This window comes from Suillus fuscotomentosus, assembly GCF_016647785.1.
Source record: "Suillus fuscotomentosus strain FC203 chromosome Unknown F5891scaffold_22, whole genome shotgun sequence".
NCBI lineage: Eukaryota > Fungi > Basidiomycota > Agaricomycetes > Boletales > Suillaceae > Suillus > Suillus fuscotomentosus.
In genome coordinates, this window is record NW_024539534.1 from 712864 (window position 1) to 722339 (window position 9476).

The window sequence follows — 9476 nt, forward strand, 5'->3', positions numbered from 1 at the left end:
TATCTGTTCCAGGGGCTAACCCACTTCTCTGGGCAGTGGGTCACTCGTGCACTTATGTCTGATCGTGACACTAATTCTCCCTATGTACGGTCCGCCTTTTAACCTCTGAGTGTTGTCGCTGTTGTCACGGTATCCTACACTGCTTATTCATAGGCTCTCTGTTCTGTGCGTTGACTTATCCTTCCCCGCAGTGCGTGATGTTCGTCTGAAAAGTCTCGTACTGCATCGCACGCGTGCTTGACGAGCGTTCTTGTCCACCGCATGCGGTTGCCCATATACCTCAGGTTGCCCCATTCACTACGATGCACTATCTTACTTTGAATCTCATTCGTTGCGCTTCAAATTACCTGAAAACTTATGTTCTTGGCTTTCATAATTTTCGTTGAGCACCGTGGTCATTGTGATTCGTGCACTGAGCTGTTTGCAGGTTATGTGTGGTTTGACGGCGAGTCGATTGCGGTGACTCATAACAAGGTGTCTGTGTTATCGTCTCTTTTCGTTTTTCAGGCATCCGATCGGACCTACTGCGTTGTGCTGCATCGGTTGGCTTCTTACTAATGTTCTGATGTAGTGATATCTGGATCATTAGCCTGCTTGTTTCCGGAAAAGTCCCACTGTAATTGCAAAACATTTGCGCGATTTGACAGCCCCCCGCCTGGCTCTCTGGCTCGCTCTGCAGCAGCCGCGTTCGTTGCACGAAAGGCGGTAACGTTTGCCTTATTTGCAGCGTTTTCTCGAACTTCATGGGTGGTTTGATGCTTTGTCGGTCGATGCTGTTTGGAAGGCATGTTATTTAAAGCTATCAAGCGTTTACCAGCACACGGTCGTCCCGTTGTCCATCCTCGTTCTCGTACTAAGCCCCGGTGACAGATTGGATTTTCACATTTGAGAACGCCTTTTGTTTCTGCAGTCAGCTTGCTCTCAAATCATCAAGCGATCATTCTCCAAGCAAAGACAAGATCATAGCGGAATAAAAGGGGCTCCAGTTTCTTACAGATGGATTTGTAGAGAACAGCACGAAGTTTTACTGCAGACAGAACCTTCCCTACTTATCATGGGAGTAGGGAATGTTGTACACATAGTAGTCTAACACGCAGTCAATCGCTATTGGGAATCTTCCCATACACTAGGATCACGGGGAAGTGATAAAGCAGTACCTACAGCGAGAAATACAGCTGCGATCATGAAGTAGTATATCGACCATGCATGATGCCCTTCCTGCAATGAATAAGAGAAGACCGAAGCTGCAGACGCCGGGCCGATGATTCTTGCTACTGCGACAGCCACCTGGGCAATTCCGTTGGTTGCTCCGACTGAGGCACGATTGGGAGCAGCTGCTCTGACGAATAATGATATGCAGGCTATAGGTTCTTCTCAGTTCAACAGAACGCAGGAAGTGCTAGATTAACATACGGAAGCACATGATCAGGTTAGTCTTCAGCGTAAGCTGAACGGCAACACACAGCCACACAGCCGTACCTATTCCGATAGGCTCGAGCCAGAGCATTCGTCACTGGAAATAAAATGACCATGGGTATCCCGGAGCTGATGCCGATGATGTGGACAGCTCTTGCACCGAAGCGATCATTTAAACGAGTGTAGAAAAGTAGCTGGAATATGCCTTGTATGATACCTGATGCCGCAAGTAAAGCACCTATGCGAGGAGGGTCAAAGGAAAGACCACCAAGTTCAATCGGTGTCGCATAGAAAACAGGTAAGATCGAATTGAATCCCATTTGAAACAGGCCTGTGGTGGCGTAACTCGCTGTTACGCTCAACACTTTTGAGGTTAGTAAAGCACGCAGCGGAAGCGGCTTTGATTTTACTTCGCCAGGATCAGCTATAACATTGCTCAATGGCTGGCGGGGCTTTGAGTATGACTGTCCGAATAATCCTCCTTTAATGAGCTCCCAAAGTGGTGTCTTGGTAGAAACGCTCTTGTAACCACACTTAGTGTGATCCAGAGATGGGTTTTCAGCGTCTCACCTCTTTAAGACGGGTATGCGTGACTAGCGAAATTGTCGAGATAAACAATGCCGAAATAGAGCACGGCAGGAGATATGGGTAGGTTTTCAGGAGTTCTGATCGCCCAAAAATGTTAGGGAATCTGTCTGCTGGTCGGGAGAATGATCCTCCGATGAGTGATCTAAATGCCGTCAACCTCAAGTGCGAGAGATCATGTACGGTATACCTACCCAATTGTAGTTGCGATCGTCCACGGGATTGGTACATAACTGCATGCCTTGGGCATATTGGTTGCGTCAGTGATGTCCATCAGCATGCTCTTGGCCATACTATCGCTCGCATCAAATGCTCCGCTGACAACACGACTGGTCGAGAATGTCAGGAATTGATGGTCACAGCTACTATTTTGAACACGCTGACCTGACCACCAGAGCGAAGAAGGTCTTCGACAGCCCAAACGAAAACATCGATATAGAGATTGCTGATAGAGCTATCAGTATTACAGGCTTCCGTCCGATGTGGTCGGACAGTTGACTCCAATAAAAAATAGTCAGGGTATGAGCTGCATAGTATGATGATTGCTGGAGAGAATAGTATCATGAACGAACGAAAGGGAAAAAACGATGAAGACATGCTTACAAGGATGCCGGCGTAGTGTCCAACCTGGGTTTCGTCTCCGTGAGTGACTCCAATGTCTCTGATGAGCTTGACAACGTCCAGTTGTGGTTAGATATAAGTCCAAGCAAACACAATATTCTCACTTGAGGAATAAACGGGTTGAGGGTCCGAGAAGAAAGAATTTCTGGCATCTCCAAGAGCAGTAGAATCCAAAATTGATCCCATGGAAGAGGTGTCTTGGCCGTTGGGTGCTCTGGTTGTTGCAGAAGAGGTGTCTCCTCGTCATTCTGCTGCACAATCATGGTGGTGCGAGGGAATGACTCGGATGAAAGATGTAGTTCGTTATACTACGTGAAGTCATTCCAATGAGGTGGTTGCTGACCGGCTTGTTGGCTAGCTGGTCGATAAGGCCTACAACGGCAGTCCGGCTCGACAAGAACGTTCAACCTGATCAGCTGGGATAAAATTAGTTACACGGCCCCTCCTATTGGTCCACACACCTCCGAGGCTGTTCCAACTTCTCCTAAAATCTCACCACACGAACGTATCAAATCTGTTCTCAAGATCTTAAGAGAAGGTCGTATATCAACGTTGCAACTCTCGACTCTATGCTCAATCCTCACCGGAATTTCGACTGGAATAAAGGTAACCATTATTTCAAGGAAATCTCATGTAATCAGAAAATAAACCGAATGTAGACGAGCGCCGCGTGTTTCCGGAAAATAATCACTTCGAATTCCTCATACGTATGTACATACAACGAGCTTCCCTGTTCGAAAATCGCCAAGTCTCACATACTACAGCTGCAGGGCACGCGCTCGCAGTATGCCGTGGGCGCTCATCGTCCTCTCTCACGACGACTGGCGTGCATCACATCCTGCTTTCTCCGCAATACTATCATCTTCGCACTGTTCGCAGTAATACAGCTTGCCCGGGACAACTAGGAAGGTTGAGTTTGTCGTTGGAAGCTCTCATAATGTCGCTTGAATGATGTACGTGCAGCCAATGTTCGCTCGCTGCGAACCGACACTTAGCAGCTCAACGAGATTATGGACAGGTTTGTGAGCGAAATGATTCAGCTGTATTCTGGTATGTAATATACAACTACTCTGCGCAGGAGAAGGGAAACTCTCCGGGAAAGCTGGATAGTAGCTTGATTGCATGTTTGCAGACTCACGAGGACGTGCTCGGATGTTGAAGTGGCTCCGCCCACATGCAATCGACCGTGACTATGTTTCTGATATTGTCAGCACCGAGATGGACGCCATCAAGGAGGACCTTCGAGAGGCACTCGACATCATCACTTCGGAGTTTCTTTTAACATGGGATCTTAATTCGGCGATGGACAACACAATTGCACCAAGGCACCGGTCCTACGACGTCTTCTGCACAGTGCAGCTCAAACAACCCGTGCTGGGGAAAAGAATCAAGTTAAGGATTGCAGTACCATATGATGTGCAATGTTGGCACCTTGACATCTCTGAATTAATGATTGTCTTTTTTGTTCAAAGGCGTGCAATGTCATCCTCACGCAACTTGATTCTCAGCGTTCGCATCTCAAGAGAAGCATTGTGAATGGATTGGATGATGGAAGATTGGTCCATTGAATTCACAGGTATAGTTCACGTCGCGTTAATAACAAGAGAATTATAGTTCTGCCTCCTACACTAGATCATAATGTACATGGTCATTCGCGATAATATTATTGGGAATCTTCCCATACACTAAGATCACGGGGAAGCAACAGAGCAGTACTTACAGCGAGAAATGCAATTGCGATAAAGAAGTAGTATATCGACCACGCATCATGCCCCTCCTGTAACGAATAAGAAAAGACCGAAGCTGCAGTCGCCGGGCCGATGATCCTTGCTACTGCGACAACCACCATAACGATTCCATTGGTTGTTCCGAGCGAGGCGCGATTAGGAGCAGCTGCTCTGATGAATAATGCCATGCAGGCTATGAGTTCTTTTCAGCTAAACAGAACGCAGGAAGTGCTGGATCAACATACGGAAGCACAGGATCAGGCTAGTCTTCAGCGTAAGCTGGACAACAACACACAGCCACACAGCCATGCCTATTCCATAGGCCCGAGCCAGAGCATTGGCCACTGGAAATAAAATGACGATGGGTATGCCAGAGCTAACACCGGTGATAAAGATAGCTTTTGCACCGAAGCGATCGTGTAAATGAGCGTAGAAAAGCAGCTGAAATATTCCATGTATGACACCTGATACCGCAAGTAAAGTACCAATGCGAGGAGGGTCAAGGGAAAGACCGCCAAGTTCAATCGGTGTTGCATAGAAAACAGGTAAGACCGAATTGTACCCCGTTTGAAATAGGCCCATGGTGGTATAACTCGCTGTTACACTCAAGACTTTCGAGGTTAGCAATGCCCGCAGCGGAAGCGGCTTTGGTTGAACTTCTCCGGGACTCCCTTCCCCAGGATCAACTATGACGTTGCTCGATGGCTGGCGAGGCCTCGAGTATGATTGTCCCAAGAATCCTTTTTTAACTAGATCCCAGAGCGATGTTTCGCCAGTGGTAGAGACGCTCTTGTCACCACACTTAGTTTGATCCAAAGATGGGTTTTCAGGCGCTCACCTCTTTAAGATGGATATAGGTGACTAGCCAAATTATCGATACAGAAAATGCCGAGATAGAGCATGGCAGGAGATATGGGTAGGTTTTCAGGAGCTCTGATCGCCCAAAGATGTCAGGGAATCTGTCTGCTGGTCGGGAGAGCGATCCCCCAATGAGTGGTCTAGAAGATGCCGTGAACCTCAGTGCGAGATAAAATGTACTGTATGCCTACCCAATTGAGGTTCCGATCATCAACGGAATTGGTATATAACTGTATGCCTTGGGCATATTGGTTGCGTCAGTGATGTCCATCAGCATGCTCTTGACCATACTATCGCTCGGATCAAATGCTCCACAGACAATACGACTGGTCGAGAATGTCAGGAATTGATGGTCACAGGTACTATTCGACATTTAACTGGACACGCTGACCTGACCACCAGACCAAGGAAGGTCTTCGACAGCCCAAACGAAAACATCGAAATAACAATTGCTGATAGAGCTGTCAGAATTACGGGCCTCCGCCCGATGTGGTCGGACAGTTGACTCCAATGAAAGATGGTCAGGGTATGAGCTGCATAGTACGATGATTGCTGGGGAGAGTAGTATGATGAACGAACGAAAGGGAAAAACCGATGAAGACATGCTTACAAGAATGCCGGCATAGTGTCCAACCTGGGTTTCGTCTCCGTGAGTGACTCCGATGTCTCTAATGAGCTTGACAAAGTTCCTGTGATCAGATATAAGTCGAGCGAAGGGAATATACTCACTTGAGGAATAAACGGCGCAAGAGTCCCAGACGAAAGAAAATCTGGCATCTCCAAGAGCAATAGAATCCAAAATTGATCCCATGGAAGAGGTGTCTTGGCCGTTGGTTGCTCTGGTCGTTGCAGAAGAGGTGTCTCCTCGTCATTCTGCTGCGCAATCATGGTAGTGCGAGAGAACGCCTCGAATCAGAAATGCAGTTCATTATACTACATGAAGTCATTCCAATGAGGTGGTTGCTGACCGGCTTGTTGGCTGCCTAATCGATAAGGCCTAATGGCAGCGCTTTTGCTGATCAGTTGACATAGAATCAGTCACACGGCACTTCTTATTATGTAGCACCCGGGTATAGCCGCCATGGCCTTAGGGGGTTCGCACTACTTAGTAGTACTGTCACCTAGAGGCTTAAGCGCGGCTGACTGACCTTAGTAGGCTAGATCTAAGATCTGCACGAGACATAACAACAAAAAGCCCAAATCAACGACGTTGAACGGAAATTTTCCAGTGAAGACATGCTACAGCATGAGGCACATAAATACGTCGACCGTAAGTACATGTGGTGACCATGCCATTGCGCGCGTACCTATTTATCATCCGCAGGCGCCACAGGTCCGATGACTTATTCGTTTACTTACGGCCTACCCAGTTCGGGGTGCACTGTACACAAGCTAACGCAACGGGAATTCGGGCTTATTAGATGAGAAGTCGTTCCACGAAGTTGGCAGTCGCCGCTCGTCCATAAAGAGCACGACAGTTGATGGAACAAGCTCAAAATTTCTGATAATGATAGGCTATGTAGCAGCCGGGGTCAGAAACGTAAAAGCAAGCACCTCCTATTACGCACGTTGCCCCGTATACTTGACCACATTGTGCGGGTAGTACCTCCGCTATTACTCCACATTGAACCTTACGCGCATGGTCTGCGCATGCGAGACTAGAGCAGACATAGCAAGATGTAAGACCTGAATCAGATAAATTAAACGTCTTTCAGTAGCAGAGCTGACTGTGTAATGGCTCGCTGCGTTACGTCCACGATGACTGTCCTTGTTTACACCCGACAACGTAGATTACCGCCCACCATCGCTATCGTAGCACCGAGACACCAATCGAGCTCTGTGCCTTCAATACGCTGGAGTGGTGTATCCGCGACTGTGTGCCTGCGTGTCGCGAAGTGGTAAAGAGCACTATGCTACGACGGACACTGAGTGGCTGACTAAGCTACGGTGCTACCCGGCTGCTACTACGCCCCTCGCCTAGGGGTCCCCCACTCCAACGTCCCGATCATCACCAAACTCGTAGCCAAGAACCAGCAAGGCGTGCTGGAAAGTGAGATCAAGGCACCACTCCGGTCGACTTTCGAGTTCCTCCATGATATCAGGATGCCCCCAGTACGATGTCCAGCTGGTAGGTCCTGCGCAGACCCGTTTAGCAAGCGTGGCGAATGTTGAAATTGCTATGGGGGGCTGGGGATTATCTGTTGAAGAGTCTGCTACAAGCAATGGGGTGACCTGATCGAAGAAATACGAGATTGTTCCGTTAGGAAAGGCGTCCAGAAGTGATGGCTGGGAAACACCATCGAAGGATCAGGGTTTGAGTTCACAAACACTAGTGCAAGCGATCGATGAATACAATGGAGGTCAATAGACACAAGTCATTCGCGATAATATTATTGGGAATCTTCCCATACACTGGGGTCACGGGGAAGCAATAGACCAGTACCTACAGCGAGAAGTGCAATTGCGATCAAGAAGTAGTATATCAACCACGCATCATGCCCTTCCTGCAATGAATAAGAGAAGACCGAAGCCGCAGACGCCGGGCCAACGATCCTTCCTACTGCGAGAGCCACCTGCGCGATTCCAGTGGTTGCTCCGAGCGAGGCGCGATTGGGAGCAGCTGCTCTGATGAATAATGTCAGGCAGGCTATCAATTCTTGTCAGTTCAACGAAACGCAGGAAGGGCTGGATCAACATACGGAAGCACATGATCAAGCTAGTCTTCAGCGTAAGCTGAATGGCAGCACACAGCCACACTGCCATGCCTATTCCATATGCTCGAGCCAGAGCATTGGTCACTGGGAATAAAATGACGATGGGTATGCCGGAGCTAACGCCGGTGATGTAGATAGTTCTTGCACCGAAGTGGTGATGTAAACGAGCGTATAAAAGCAGCTGGAATATGCCTTGTATGATACCTGATGCCGCAAGTAAAGCACCGATGCGAGGAGGGTCAAGGGAAAGACCACCAAGTTCAATCGGTGTCGCATAGAAAATAGGTAAGATAGAACTGAATGCCATGTGAAACAGGCCCATGGTGGTATAACTTGCCATTACGCTCAACACTTTTGAGGTTAGCAAGGCACGCAGCGGAAGCGGCTTTGATTGCGCTTCTCCAGGATTCGCAGGATTGGCTATACCATTGCTGGATGACTGGCGAGACTTCGAATATGATTGTCCGAAGAATCCTCCTTCAACTAGCTCCCGAAGCGGTGTCCTGGTGGAAACGCTCTTGTGACCACACTTAGCCAGATCCAGAGATGGATTTTCAGCATCACGCTTACCTCTTTAAGACAAATATACACGACTAGCCAAATTATCGATATGAAAAATGCCGAGATAGAGCATGGCAGGAGATATGGGTAGGTTCTCAGCAGTTCTGATCGGCCAAAGATGTTGGGGAATCTGTCTGCTGGTCGGGAGAGCAATCCCCCAATGAGTGATCTAGTGGATGCCGTGAACCTCAGCGCGAGGAAAAATGTACTGTATGCCTACCCAACCGTGGTTGCGATTATCACCGGAATTGGCATATAACTGTATGCCTTGGGCATGTTGGTTGCGTCAGTAATGTCCATCAGCAAGGTGTTGATGACAGCATCGCCCGGATCAAATGCTGCGCAGACGACACGACTGTGGTCAAGTAATTGACGATCACAACTACTATTTGATATTAAACTGAACACACTAACCCTACCACTAGACCAAGGAAGGTCTTCGACAGCCCATACGAAAACAACGAAAGAACATGTGCTAATAAAGCTGTCAGTATTACAGGTTTCCGCCCGATGTAGTCGGACAGTCGACTCCAATGAAAAACAGTCAGGGTATGCACTACAGAGGATGATAGTTGCTCGAGAGAATATCAGCCACGAATAAAGGGGCAAGAGCGATGAAGACATACTTACAAGAATGCCGATATAGTAGCTAACCTGGGATTCGTCTCCGTGAGTGACTCCGATATCTCTAATGAGCTTGACAAAGTTCCAGTTGTGATCAGATATAAGTCCAGCGAAGGGAATATAATACTCACTTGAGGAATAAATGGGGCAAGGGTCCGAACAGAAAGAAAAACTGGCATCTCCAAGAGCAGTATAATCCAAAATTGATCCCAGGGAAGAGATGTCTTGGCCGTTGGCTGCTCTGGTCGTTGCAGAAGAGGTGTTTCCTCATCATCCTGCGGTGGAATCATGATGGTGTGAGAGAACGACTGAGATGAAAGACGCACCTTATTATACTACGTGAATTTACTCCAATGAGGCATTACTAAAG

General features: G+C 48.0%; 3 protein-coding genes across 3 annotated transcripts; all 3 read right to left on the minus strand.

Moving 5' to 3' along the window:
• Positions 1-1064: 1064 nt before the first annotated feature.
• Positions 1065-2885, minus strand: F5891DRAFT_1277788 (major facilitator superfamily domain-containing protein; the record flags this gene model as incomplete). Its single annotated transcript, XM_041370284.1, has 7 exons — positions 1065-1339; positions 1480-1937; positions 1987-2146; positions 2196-2330; positions 2386-2546; positions 2605-2670; positions 2727-2885. 7 exons carry the CDS (start codon positions 2883-2885, stop codon positions 1105-1107), a joined length of 1374 nt encoding a protein of 457 aa, XP_041227049.1. The 3' UTR covers positions 1065-1104.
• Positions 2886-4147: 1262 nt separating this feature from the next.
• F5891DRAFT_1277789 (major facilitator superfamily domain-containing protein) lies at positions 4148-6224 on the minus strand. Its single transcript, XM_041370285.1, has 7 exons — positions 5937-6224; positions 5818-5883; positions 5599-5759; positions 5399-5533; positions 5188-5347; positions 4595-5138; positions 4148-4542 (listed from the first exon to the last, which is right to left on the minus strand). The coding sequence occupies exons 1-7, from the start codon at positions 6093-6095 to the stop codon at positions 4286-4288; spliced, it is 1482 nt and encodes a 493-aa protein (XP_041227050.1). The 5' UTR covers positions 6096-6224; the 3' UTR covers positions 4148-4285.
• A 1129-nt stretch (positions 6225-7353) lies between these two features.
• F5891DRAFT_257703 (major facilitator superfamily domain-containing protein) lies at positions 7354-9451 on the minus strand. The gene is made up of 8 exons (XM_041371111.1): positions 9433-9451; positions 9238-9372; positions 9113-9178; positions 8897-9057; positions 8703-8837; positions 8492-8651; positions 7907-8438; positions 7354-7854 (listed from the first exon to the last, which is right to left on the minus strand). The coding sequence occupies exons 2-8, from the start codon at positions 9283-9285 to the stop codon at positions 7598-7600; spliced, it is 1359 nt and encodes a 452-aa protein (XP_041227051.1). The 5' UTR covers positions 9286-9372; positions 9433-9451; the 3' UTR covers positions 7354-7597.
• Positions 9452-9476: the final 25 nt, after the last annotated feature.